This window comes from Entelurus aequoreus, linkage group LG01 (genome assembly GCF_033978785.1).
Source record: "Entelurus aequoreus isolate RoL-2023_Sb linkage group LG01, RoL_Eaeq_v1.1, whole genome shotgun sequence".
In the NCBI taxonomy this organism is placed as follows: domain Eukaryota; kingdom Metazoa; phylum Chordata; class Actinopteri; order Syngnathiformes; family Syngnathidae; genus Entelurus; species Entelurus aequoreus.
The window spans coordinates 101,481,324-101,495,625 of record NC_084731.1 but is presented as its reverse complement, the minus strand read 5'-3'; the positions used below and the strand labels follow the sequence as shown (position 1 = coordinate 101,495,625).

The following is a 14,302-nucleotide window of genomic DNA, read 5'->3' as shown; positions in this document are numbered from 1 at the left end:
TACTGTACCAAAGCATTGTTCAACCCATCTTTCTGTAATGTTCCACATGTTTCTTCACTATGCTTTCTGTAACCAACCGGAACAAACTCACACGCATTACGAACACAGCAGCTAAAATCATCGGCCTACCCACACCCAACATCTCAGATCCAAACCACAGGTCCATCATTCGACTGGCAAACACAATAGTCCAGGATATCACTCACCCACTACACCAATATATCATCCCACTACCATCAAATTCCGGAGGGCACGCCTCGGGAAAAGCCTTACCCCTGCAGCTAAAGCTGCCCTACACAGCAGGCCTGGCCGACCTGTCTGACAAGCCTGTAAATGTGTTGGTGTTGTCACTGTCATGTATGATGTCTTTTTGCTATTTTTGTCCGTGATGTGTAATGTTTATTGTCTAAATGTACGGTCGGTAAAAAATAATTTCCCTACGGGGACCAATAATTCTAAATCCACATTTTATGTTTCAATTTTGTGAACAGATTTTTTTTTTTTTTACATCAAATGATGTAAAATTGAATCAAATAAAAAATTGTGAGCAAAATGTGTGTTTAAAAAATCATTTTGTTAAAATACAGTGTTTTAAAATTCAGTGTGTAAAAATTTGCTGCTTCAAAACTCAAGACCAAGTTCCATTAAATTAAAACTGAAGCGATCAGTCCTGTCTCTGAACCAACCAATGAGATGTCAAGTTCGCGGTCACGTGATCCGTGTCAGTCAGCCTTCTTGATTGAGTTTTGAAAAAAAATTCTGCACTGATTTTTTTTTTTTTTTTACACTGAATTTTTTTGCGCCAAATTTTTGATACACTGGTTTTTTCTACTCTTAATCTTTTATATACTGATTTTGATACACAACATTTTTATATACTGAATATTTTATAGATTACATTTTTTTATACACTGATGTTGATACCCTGAATTTTTTATACCCTAAATTTTTATACTGAATTTTTTATACACTGATTTTTATACACCAAATATTTTATACACTGAATTTTTTATACACTGATTTTTAATACAGTGAAAAGTTCAAGTTAAAGTACCAATGACTGTCACACACACACTAGGTGTGGTGAAATGTGTCCTCTGCATTTGACCCATCCCCTTGTTCCACCCCCTGGGAGGTGAGGGGAGCAGTGAGCAGCAGCGGTGGCCGCGCCCGGGAATCATTTTGGTGATTTAACCCCCAATTCCAACCCTCGATGCTGAGTGCCAAGCAGGGAGGTCATGGGTCCCATTTTTATAGTCTTTGGTATGACTCGGCCGGGGTTTGAACTCACGACCTACCGATCTCAGAGCGGACACTCTAACCACAAGGCCACTGAATTATACACTGAATTTTTAAACACACACATTTACCTCACACATTTGTATTCAATGAAATTGTCAGCATAATTTAATGTAGGAAAAAAATCAGTTCACAAAATTCAGTGTCCAAAAAATATTTCGTAATAAAGACACAAATTAACCTCCCTAGAACAGTACGCCAAAAGCCTTTTTTATTGGTCAACAATGGCCTAGTCTTTGGTATTTTCCCTTCAAATGTGTTTAGGGCAGAAGTAGTCAGCAGCCACGCCCATATATGGTCACACCATCATCCAAGTGGGAAAATTTAAAGAATTGAAACAAAAAAGGATTTCTAACCAAAAAAGAAAAATGTGCAACTATTTTGCCCAAAAAATATTTTTTTTCCATCTTCAAATTTTTTTTTTTTGGTTCATAATGAAGAATTATCTCCAAAGCAGCGTACGTGAAGCTTTAATGCAGGGGTCACCAACGCGGTGCCCGCGGGCACCAGGTAGCCCGTAAGGACCAGATGAGTAGCCCGCTGGCCTGTTCTAAAAATAGCTCAAATAGCAGCACTTACCAGTGAGCTGCCTCTATTTTTTAAATTTCATTTATTTACTAGCAAGCTGGTCTCGCTTTGCTCGACATTTTTAATTCTAAGAGAGACAAGACTCAAATAGAATTTGAAAAGACTTGGTCTTCACTTGTTTAAATAAATTCATTAATATTTTTACTTTGCTTCTTATAACTTTCAGAAAGACAATTTTAGAGAAAAAATACAACCTTAAAAATGATTTTAGGATTTTTAAACACATTTACCTTTTTACCTTTTAAATTACTTCCTCTTCTTTCCTGACAATTTAAATCAATGTTCAAGTAAATTTATTTTTTTTATCGTAAAGAATAATAAATACATTTTAATTTAATTCTTCATTTTAGCTTCTGTTTTTTCGACGAAGAATATTTGTGAAATATTTCTTCAAACTTACTATGATTAAAATTCAAAAAAATTATTTTCTGGCAAATCTAGAAAATCTGTAGAATCAAATTTAAATCTTATTTCAAAGTCTTTTGAATTTCTTTTAAAATTTTGTTCTGGAAAATCTAGAAGAAATAATGATTTGTCTTTGTTAGAAATATAGCTTGGTCCAATTTGTTATATATTCTAACAAAGTGTAGATTGGATTTTAACCTATTTAAAACATGTCATCAAAATTCTAAAATTAATCTTAATCAGGAAAAATTACTAATGATGTTCCATAAATTCTTTTTTTAATTTTTTCAAAAAGATTCGAATTAGCTAGTTTTTCTCTTCTTTTTTTCGGTTGAATTTTGAATTTTAAAGAGTCGAAATTGAAGATAAACTATGTTTCAAAATTGAATTGTCATTTTTTTCGTGTTTTCTCCTCTTTTAAACAGTTCAATTAAGTGTAAATATCATTAATTATTAATAATAACATAGAGTTAAAGGTAAATTGAGCAAATTGGCTATTTCTGGCAATTTATTTAAGTGTGTATCAAACTGGTAGCCCTTCGCATTAATCAGTACCCAAGAAGTAGCTCTTGGTTTCAAAAAGGTTGGTGACCCCTGCTTTAATGGAAGGAAGTCCGTCTTTATTTACAAGCACTAAGCACCAACTAGCTTGATGCTACAAGTCAAGTCGAGATGTGACGTTCGGGAGTCCTTTGAACGACTCTTATAAGTGAACGATGAGATCTGATTCCCAGTAGTGAGCCAATCATTTCGGAGTTGTTTCTTATGAACATGCAAATTTAGCGTCAGCAATTGCCCACTCTGAACGTGCGTGTTATCGGACTGGAAACTGGACTAGAAAATTGAGTCAAAGGTAAAGGAAACGTAGCAGCATTTGGAATAACTTTTTTTTTTATATTAGAAAACATATCTATTTGTGCATAAAAAAACTAATATATATTTTAATTTTTTGTTGTTGTTGTTGTTGTATTTATTTTTGTGATTTACTTTTGGGGTTCATTAGTCTAAAGCAGGGGTGTCAAACGTAAGGCCAGCACGGGTCCGGTCCGCGAGATGAGTTTGCAAAGTATAAAAACAAGCTGAAATTTTTGAGTGAAAGAAACTGCGGTTTTAAATTTGTCCACTAGATGTCACAGTAGCAATCTTTGTATCCCCTGCCAGAGAGCTTTCAGAGAGGGCGGAGTTATGTGCCTTAAGCTAAAGGCAACATTTTGGACACGCTGTATACGCTGCTTATCAGTAATAACATACAAAATGTCGATTGTTACGTTCATGCCTTGGTTGTCAAAGGTGTTGTTGGTAATGTAACCTGTGACATTTATACCCATATAAATGTTTTTGATCATCTGTAAATTGTGTTGTACTTACAACTGGGGACACATTTTCTGGGCGCACGTAAATATGTTGAAATATTATGTATCCCCTTCTAACTTCATGTGTGATTAAAGAAATGTGTCCAAATGAACACGTTGCTACATATGTGCAGAACAAACCACATGATGTTATAGTACATCAGTTTAAGAGAATGAGTACTGAAAATTATGGACTATAAACCGCTACTTTATTCCTAGATTTTGAGCCCTATGGCTTATAAAACGGAGCGGCTAAATTATGGATTTTTTTCCCGCTAATGCCCATAATGTTTTGTGTTCAATGGTTTACATTAAACCCAAGCAGAGGGGTGATATAGTGTTATTGTTTGGGCTATGGCGCCATCTTTTGGACGAGTTTGCTCACTGCAGGTATTGCAGGTTGGAAATGTACTTCCTGTTTGATGCCGTGAACCGGAAATAAGCATCCATAGCGTCTTTGCTCGAAAGGATTCTTCGTTTATCACTCCAAGCAACATTTTTAAGTTTTACAATATATCTAAAACAATTCGTACTTCCTAAACCAGGCCTATTTAACGCAACATCCGGCCCGCCAAAGCTTTTCATTTGGCCCGCTGAACATCGCCCAAATAGGCATGATGAAACCATTTCATTTCGCCACACCTAGTGTGTGTGTGACAATCATTGGTACTTTAACTTTTTTTTAAACTGGGGTTGATCATGTGTGCAGTGTTCCCGCCACCCCACAGGGGGAAACAGTGAGGCATGTGTGTCACAGTGAAGCAGCAGTAGGGTGAGTAAAAGAAGACTACTCATTCAACCCTGGAAAAAAAATAAAAAAAAATATCAAAAATCGGACTTTTACCAACGACTGGACAAAAAAGTATAAATGTTTTACCCCAAGCAAGTGATTGAGTCATTGTTTTCTGGCGGACATTTTAAGCGAAGGACACATTGATCCAGACAAGCAGTGGTAAAAATCCCGGCATTTAGGCTTCATCACGAAACTTGGTCAATCATTTGTAAGTAAAAATAATTTGTGTATAAAGATATTTAGTTTGCTTTGTATTGAAATTGCTGACTTTGTGATGCCTTTTGTATTAGTGGTTGTGTTGTTTTTAGTCTGAGAGGAACAATCAAACATCGTTTATTAATTCATCCACCCATCCATTTTTCCGCCGCTTATCCGAGTCCAGGTCACAGGGGCAGCAGTCTAAGCAGAGATGCCCAGACTTCCCTGTCCCCGGCCACCTCCTCTAGTTCTACAGGGGGGATACAGAGGCGTTCCCAGGCCAGCTGTGAGACGTAGTCCCTCCAACGTGTCCTAGGTCTGCCCCAAGGTCTCCTCCCGGCTGGACATGCCTGAAACACCTCACCAGGGAGGCGTCCAGGAGACATCCGTAGTAGATGCCCGAGCTCAGCTGGCTCCTCTCGACGTGAAGGCGCAGCGGTTCGACTCCGAGCCTCTCCCGGATGACCGAGCGCCTCACCCTATCTCTGAAGCTATGTCTACACTAAGCCGGATAACCCCTTAAACGAATAATTAAAAACTATCGTTAAAGGTCCCCCCTCCTCGGACAAATTTTTACATGGGTGAAGTGAAGTGAAGTGAAGTGAATATATATTTATATAGCACTTTTCTCTAGTGAATCAAAGCGCTTTTACATTGTGAAACCCATTATCTAAGTTACATTTAAACCAGTGTGGGTGGCACTGGGAGCAGGTGGGTAAAGTGTCTTGCCCAAGGACACAACGGCAGTCACTAGGATGGCGGAAGCGGGGATCGAACCTGCAACCCTGAAGTTGCTGGCACGGCCGCTCTGCCGACCGAGCTATACCGCCCCTAAGTGGTAAGAGCGCCGTGTATTTCTTGAATCTCTGGCTCTTAGCTTTGTATGGACTCATTTATCGTTTACAAACTGAGTTCGGAGAGGAAGTGACGCCAGAAAGACCGCGCCCCACACAGGAAGTGACGTCAGAAAGAACGCGCCACAGCCAGCTTCATAATAAAGTGGTTTCGTAATTCGGAGCTAACCACTGGAAATATGAAGGCGAGTCATCCAGACATGCCCGTGTTTCTCCTTCCGTCTGTACAGATGCTTGTGGAAATCAAACATGAATACCTTAAGAGAAATTGATTGCAGCTATTTGGGATACAACACTTCTCAGACGGCAAGAGAGCTTTCGATTGTCCAGGTCAGCTGTGATTCTACTTTGCGAAAAACTTTGTCCATTTGTGGAAGGAGAGTCAACGAGAATGCGGGCTCCCGTGGATGTGATAAAAAAGGTAGCGTGGGCTTTGTATTACCTGGACCTCGAGTGAAGACTACGGAAAACGGCGAATGCATTTGGACTGGCAAAGCAGACTGTATCAGTTATTGTCCGCCATGTATGTCGCCGACTCAACGTCTAGGTCCGGAGTATATAAAGTCACCAACAACGAATGGACAATGAAGGTGAAGGCAAAAGAGTGAGGAGTGTCCTGACCAGATATCTAGATCCCTAGATTGATTGTTGTAAAATGTTCTTTGTCACATAGTGTACTTTTACGAGTCCAATAAAGATTTGATTAATTTATGATGTGTCAGGTGTGATTCACTACAATACGGCCCCACAACACATTGGATTCCAGTTAATTGAAATACCACATCACTGGATATTGTTCAGATAAGTTAAATTTAAGAACTTACACGCAAAGCAACACTGGAGGTGACTATGACGTGCGCATTTTCCGCACATGCGTATTAAGTCGCGTTGCGCCGGCTGACCATTGTGTGTGTGTGGACACGGATAAGGTTTGGTGGGATTTACACTGGACAACCATAGCCGGCTTAGTGTAGAAGGAGCCTGAGGGTAATCCCAGACATCCCGCGGGGGAAGCTAATTTCTGCAGCTTGTATTCGCGACCTTGTCCTTTCGGTCACATGATTAACATGAACTCAAGCACATCGCGGTCAGTAACGTTACTAGATATTTTGGCTGTCACCGTAGGCTGATGTTAGCTTCCCTGCTATGAATCACTGTCAAATGGTAATCGTGTGGGGACATTTATTAACACACTGCAGCCTCATATACAGACAGAGACACACACACACACTCACACGCACAGTCGCACACACACTCACGCATGCATAGAAACACCAATCAGAAGTGCACAGTGTGTTCCCAGGTGCACCGTGCAGCCCACACCTATCAGTTTATGGTTCGCGTAAAGGCTAACTTGTTATTTTCCTTTGTAATCTCTGCCTACTGAGCCTATGGTGCTGTTAAGTTATTGTGGCTCAATTTGCATAATTTTTTTTTATGTTAATGTATTATTATTTAATATATATTATTGTTTTAGTTGCTTAAGAGATATTCCTGGCTCTGAATTTGCTCACTGCTATTTTTATGTTTTTGTGCATTATTTGTTGCCGTCATCATTAAACGAACAGGTTACACATCAGTTACTCAGTACTTGAGTAGTTTTTTCACAACATACTTTTTACTTTTACTCAAGTAAATATTTGGGTGACTACTCCTTACTTTTACTTGAGTAATAAATCTCTAAAGTAACAGTACTCTTACTTGAGTACAATTTCTGGCTACTCTACCCACCTCTGACCATAGGTGAGGGTAGGAACGTAGACCAACCTGTAAATAGAGAGCTTCGCCTTCTGGCTCAGCTCCTTCTTCACCACAACGGCCCGTGCAGTGACCGCATCACTGCAGACGCCGCACCAATCCGTCTGTCAATCTCGCGTTCCATTCTTCCCTCACTCATGAACAAGACCCCGAGATACTTGCACTCCTCCACTTGAGGCAGCGCTTCACTCCTGACCCAAGCGGTGCAGTCCACCCTTTTCGGACTGAGAACCATGGCCTCAGATTTGGAGGTGCTGATCCTTATCCCAGCGGCTTCACACAGCTGCAAACCGCCCCAGTGAACGCTGAAGGTCCCAGCCTGATGAAGACAACAGAATCATCTGCAAAAAGCAGGGATGCGATCCTCTGGCCACCAAACTGGAAAGCCTCCACACCCTGACTGCGCCAAGAAATTCTGTCCATAAAGATAATGAACAGGACCGGTGACATGGTGGAGTCCATGTCAGACTTACTACCGGCAATGCGAACCAGACTCCTGCTCCGCTTGTACAGGGACCGTATGGTGCGTAGCAACGTATCCTGGACCCCGTACTCCTGGAGCACCCCCCACAAGACACGTAACGCTAAATTTGACCAGTAGAGGGCGACAACGCTAACAGTAATTTGCACAGACGTATAATCCTTGATATATAATCCTTGATATCCCTCAACCACTCTTATTTTGATAAAGCATAGAGATTTGTTCCATTGCATAGTAGTGTTGTCCAGATACTAATATTTTGGTACCGGTACCAAAATCATATCGATACTTTTCAGTACTTTTCTAAATAAAGGGGACCACAAAAAATTGCATTATTGGCCTTATTTTAACAAAATATCTTATGGTACATTAAACGTATGTTTATTATTGGAAGTTTATCCTTAAATAAAACAGTGAACATACAAGACAACTTGTCTTTTAGTAGTAAGTAAACAAACAAAGGCTCCTAATTAGTCTGTTGACATATGCAGTAACATAATAAAGTACTATCTATCTATCTATATTGTGTCATTTATCATTCTATTATTTTGTCAACATTATTAAGGACAAGTGGTAGAAAATTAATTATTAATCTACTTGTTCGTTTACTGTTAATATCTGCTTACTTTATCTTTCAACATGTTCTATCTACACCTCTGTTAAAATGTAATAATCACTTATTCTTCAGAGGCGGTATAGTACAGAATGATTCATTAGTATCGCGGAACTATACTAATACCAGTATACCGTACAACCCTATTGCATAGTTAGATTATTTTTGCAGGAAGATCGAGGCCTCTTGTGTACTCAGATAGCTCGCACGCTCCTTGCTGCACAACTGCAACCTTAGCTTGATTGACCACCGCTTTTTTCCACTTCCAGGAAGAAGTTACGTGTCGGAATACAAGCAATAAAGTAATATTAGTGTAAATTAACTCGTTCTAACATCTTATCTTATAAGCGATACTATCGATTGTTTCCTAAAAACAACTAACTATAAAAATGAGCCAGACTTTTGAACGGCTCTTTGAAAGGAACGGCTCCTCAAAATCCAGCTCCCTTCAAAGACCAGTAAATCCCATTTTTCCTTTATTTTAGTCAAGTCATTTACAAAAGGTTAACATGTTAGGAGCTAGCAGCTACACAACAGCTAAGCACACAAAAGCACATAAGCCAGACATACGTAATAATAATACTGCAGTCTAAAACATGACATTGTCAACATAAACAAGTATCACATCAGTATAGTTGCATATTACTTACACATACAAAGTCTCCAAGGCAGAAGTGTGTTAGAAAGTATCCAGTAACAAACGTGTCCGCATCATTCAACTTACTCCCTCATGAGCTTTTAGCTTTGTGAATTATTGTGATCAGTCGATGTCGCCAAATAAACAATTACCACTCCACTTCAACTTAAAGGAGCTGTTTGCAACCTGCTCAAAGTTACATTTTTCAAACAAAAAATATAACAAGACAACCACCAGCTAGTTTACGATACCATCAGCGGTTCCTATTTGAACCAATACGGTACCAATACCCGGTACCTGGGTATCAATTCTGGTACTCAACGGTACCAATTTTCCATACTTTTGTGTGTGTTAATAAATATAAGTTGTTTATGATAAAAAAATATTTTTTCATAGCAAAATGAGCTGATTATGATAATTGCTGTCCAGTTGTTGTATATTATTTAATTAATACATTTCTGAGTCTCATTTGTATAAGATTAAGTTGGAATTACAGTTGCAAGTCCAAGACGTTAGGTGGCAGTAGTGTATAGTTTATGGTGTGTCTGCTAGCCAGTTCTGTCTCTGCTAATAGTAGTCTTTTGTTGCGCTCTAAACAGTGTTAATACTGTAAGGACTGTGCTTATTACACACCAGCTGTTAGATTGTAACGTGCATCATAGTTGTAGTTTTCATTAACACATTTAGAGGTGTTAAAATCGCCGTGTCAATTTGCTAATGCTAATCATTAGCATGTCATTAGCAAAGCCAATGTATATTAGCATCAAACTCTTTTTGGAAAAGCGGAGCTCATAAGAGGTTCAAACTCGAGGAAGTAAATGTCGGGACAAGGTTTTCGTAAGTGAACCTGCAGGAGGATCATGTGTGTGTGTGTGTGTGTGTTTGTGTGTGTGTGTGTGTGTGGACAGTGCGCGTACCCCTGGCTTGAAGGCGGGCAGGCCGAGGCCCACGCCGATGGTGGCCTTGTTTGGGTTGACCACGGAGTTGTAGTGGATGTTGCGGTGGTAGCTCACTCGGATGGGCTCGTCGTTGTTCTGGTGGATGCCGTGGAAGGTGTTGATTGGCTCTGCGGGGTGGAGAAGCGGGTTTTAGCGCGGAGGAGGAGGCGCCGGCAGATTGTCAGGCGTGAAGAAAAAGAAGAAGAAGAAGTCACACCTGTGCTGTACTGATACACCTCCACTGGCCTGTTGTACATCTCCGCCATGGCCTGCATCTCAATGTGGTTGCCATGGCAATTGTTTTTCCTCTTCCTGTTGATGTACGTAGTGAAGTCCTCCGTCACGTAGTTGGAGAAATAATCGGCGTTCTTCATCTGCCGGGAAAAAAGTCCACTTATTACAAATGTTACAGTACTTCTATTAATATTGTTGGATGACAAACAGCTACATGAAGCTCGCTAGCGCACACTACTGGCAGACATGTGCGCAGGTCAGAGCTTCGCCACTGTATTTTATTTCCCTGTCGCGCCCAGTGGCGCCCCCTGCTGACAGGGGCCCTTTTCCCAAGGTGATGATGTCACTCACCAGGTAGTCCATGCAGTGTTTCCTCACCACCTCGTGCATGTCCTGATCTCCATACACCTGGTCAGCTGACACACACACACACACACACACACACACACACACACACACACACACACACACACACACACACACACACACACAGTGAAGGTTCCACAAAGGGACACCTAGTGGTCATAAGAAGAAGTGCTTGACTCACCCACAGCTCTGAAGAGACACGCACCGTCCTCCTTCATCTTCTTGATGACAAAACCTTTCTTGTCTTGCAAAGCTTTTTCAAACCAGTGCTCCTGCTGCGCGTACGCGCACACACACACGCACGCACGCACACGCGCGCGCGCACACACACACACACACACACACACGTCAATTCAATGTGTTGACAAGCACACACACGCACCCATCAATTCAATGTGTTTGTGTACAAGAACAAGCGATCCAATTCAGGATGTTTCCATGGCAACCATCTCCTATCATTTCTGACTGTATAATACAGGGGTGTGCAAACCTATTACAAACAAATACTTTGATACATTTTGTATAGTAAAGACGCCAAAAGCATCTTTTGGACAAGTTCGCTCACTGCAGGTGCTGCCGGATGAAAATGTACTTCCTGTTTTGTTCCTTGAACCGGAAGTATTCGTCCATAGCGTTACTGCTCGTATGGATTCTTCATTCGCCACTCATAGCAACGTTTGTAAGTTTTACAATATAACTAAAACTATTCTGACTTACTAAAGCGTCCCATGTGTGATGTCTGTGGGAGTGGTTTCATGCATATTTTTACATGCTATCATAATGTAGTGAAGTTAGCGCCGTTAGCATTAACAAATATGCTAACACGTTTACGAGTGTCTGTGTTAGTATTATTAACTTACAATGGCATTCTTTTTGTATTGTTTCAGTTTCGTAAATTCACCAAAACATCACTGTGGAGTTATTGAGTCTGTGTAGCTGATTGGAGACCTAGCGACCCCATGACGATGACTTCTGTTTTGTTTGATCAGCCGTTTTATTGCCGTGTTACAGACACCGTTTGATAACAATTAAGGTATGTAAATAAATATTTATGAAACCTTTCTGTGTAAATAACTAATTTCACAACGTATATACCTGCGACTTACTAGTCCAGTGCGGCTAATTTATATGGCAAATAGTTTTCTTCTTCTAAAATTTAGTGGGTGTGGCTTATATACCGGTGCGCTCTATAGTTTGGAAAATACGTTGATAAGAGTCTTGCGACAGAACAATCCAACAATGACACAAAGCAACTACACTGAGGAGGGTTGCCAGATGGGAAATGACAAAGTATCGTACCAAAAGCTTTTTTTAGGAAAATGATGCCGTGTACGCTATTTGAGGTTGCTAAAAAGCATCTGCTACATGAAACATTAATACAGGTCATGTATAGTATATAGTTTTTATGCAGTTTTACCTTAAAATAAACAAAAAAGTACTGTAGCGCCCACTAGTTTCACTCCATATTAAGAGACAAGCTGTGTTTAGGGAGTACAGTTCTAGTCACACACGCAGGGAAATTAAAAAACCTGACTGACGAGGAACAAGCGCAGACGTCTAATGCGTTGCTAGCAAAGCTGCCAAAACAACAAGGCTTTACAGGGGAAAGGAACTACAAAACGACAAATGAGGTGGTTGGACTACAAGCAAAAATAACAATTTGTATAAAGCTGATTGAGCTCTCAGGAGTATTTGAGCGGGAAATGCAGGCCTAGCATGAAATCAGTCAGGTAAAAACAGATTTATGATCAATAATGTACACAAGGATTTTATCCTTTTGTCCTCAGTAGGGTTGTAACGATAAAGAATTCATGATAAACTGCAGTAAAATCCCCACAGTGAGTATTTTACAGTTTTAAATCAACATTATCGTAAAACCGGGATTAATAACCGCAAATTGATACACTCACGGCCTATTTAAAGTGCTTGTTTACTGGGACACGCAAGCTAGCACGCTAATGGCTAATTAGCTTCAATGCTAACATGAGTACAAGAAACATTATTGTCTTACATTATAATACAAACTCGGGGCGTAACGATTGATCGGTATGTTGATACACTATATTGCCAAAAGTATTTGGCCGCTTGCCTTGACTCACATATGAACTTGAAATGCCATCCCATTCCCAACCATAGGATGTGGGTCCACCTTTTGAAGCTAATACAGCTTCAACTTTTCTGGGAAGGCTGTCCGCAAGGTTGCATATAGGATTTTTTTTTACCATTCCTCCAAAAGCGCATTGGTGAGGTCACACACTGATGTTGGTCGAGAAAGACTGGCTCTCAGTCTCCGTTCTAATTCATCCCAAAGGTGTTCTATCAAGTTCAGGTCAGGACTCTGTGCAGGCCAGTCAAGTTTATCCACACCAGACTCTGTCATCCATGTCTTTATGGACCTTGCTTTGTGAACTGGTGCACAGTCATGTTGGAAGAGGAAGGGGCCCGCTCAAAACTTTTCCCACAAGGTTGGGAGCATGGAATTGTCCAAAATGCTTTGGTATCCTGGAGCATTCAAAGTTCCTTTTACTGGAATTAAGGGGCAAAGCCCAACTCCTGAAAAACAACCCCACACCATAATTCCTCCACCAAATTTCACACTCGGCACAATGCAGTCCGAAATGTAGCCTTCTCCTGGCAACCTCCAAACCCAGACTCGTCCATCAGATTGCCAGATGGAAAAGCGTGATTCATCACTCCAGAGAAGGCGTCTCCACTGCTGTAGAGTCCAGTGGCGACGTGCTTTACACCACTACACCACTGCATCCGACGCTTTGCATTGGACCTGGTAATGTATGGCTTAGATGCAGCTGGTCGGCCATGGAAACCCATTCCATGAAGCTCTCTGCGTACTGTACGTGGGCTAATTGAAGTTTGGAGCTCTGTAGCAACTGACTGTGCAGAAAGTCTTTGCACTATGCGCTTCGGCATCTGCTGACCCCTCTCTGTCAGTTTACGTGGCCTACCACTTAATGGCTGAGTTGCTGTTGTTCCCAAACTCTTTCATTTTCTTATAATAAAGCCGACAGTTGACTTTGGAATATTTAGGAGCGGGGAAATTTTACGACTGTATTTGTTGCACAGGTGGCATCCTATGACAGTTCCAAGCTGGAAATCACTGAGCTCCTGAGAGCGGCCCATTCTTTCACAAATGTTTGTAGAAACAGTCTCCATGCCTAAGTGCTTGATTTTATACACCTGTGGCAGGGCCAAGTGATTAGGACACCTGATTCTGATCATTTGGAATGGGTGGCCAAATACTTTTGGCAATATAGTGTAGGTATCAATCCAGGATGGTTTTAAAAGTAAATCGATCAATTTTATCAATACTAGAAAAAGAAATGTTGGATTTAAGAACGGCCGACTTTATATGAAGTTTAGTACTTTTAATGGAATGACGTTAAACTTTAAGTCTATTTGCCCGTCATTCAAACAAAAATGGCGGATACCTACAATGGTCGAGAAAGGTCACAATAAACGCAAGACAAAATCATAAATGACAACACAAAAACTTTCAGTTACAGCACCACTGCAAAAGCCACAACAAATAAAAACGACACACCACAATAATCAAAAGCTGCCTGCAACACGTCTTACAGCCTCGAAATACGCAAACGCCACACCGGAAGTGACATCGGAGCAAGTTAGGCGACGCACCGAACATCATTTTGGTCAGAGTAGCCATTGATGATAAATATTCGTATCGTTTAATCCCTCGAGTGTTATTTCTCGTTTGTAAGCGCTTTTGGCGCTGAAAGGCGGCTACTTTCACATGGAAGAATGAACAGC

The 14,302-nt window shown here is 40.6% G+C and overlaps 1 protein-coding gene across 3 annotated transcripts in view; it reads right to left on the bottom strand.

The window, feature by feature from the left end:
* Positions 1-14,302, bottom strand: part of LOC133660574 (OTU domain-containing protein 5-A-like) — a 48,894-nt gene that overhangs the window by 21,923 nt on the left and 12,669 nt on the right. For 2 of the 3 annotated variants that reach the window (XM_062064129.1, XM_062064135.1), the window contains exons 2-5: positions 10,698-10,791; positions 10,502-10,566; positions 10,134-10,290; positions 9,896-10,044 (exon numbers count right to left, since the gene is read on the bottom strand). In XM_062064129.1, the coding sequence (XP_061920113.1) occupies positions 9,896-10,044; positions 10,134-10,290; positions 10,502-10,566; positions 10,698-10,791 (465 nt within the window). The remainder of the gene's footprint in view (positions 1-9,895; positions 10,045-10,133; positions 10,291-10,501; positions 10,567-10,697; positions 10,792-14,302) is intronic. The other variant, XM_062064144.1, reaches the window with a different exon arrangement.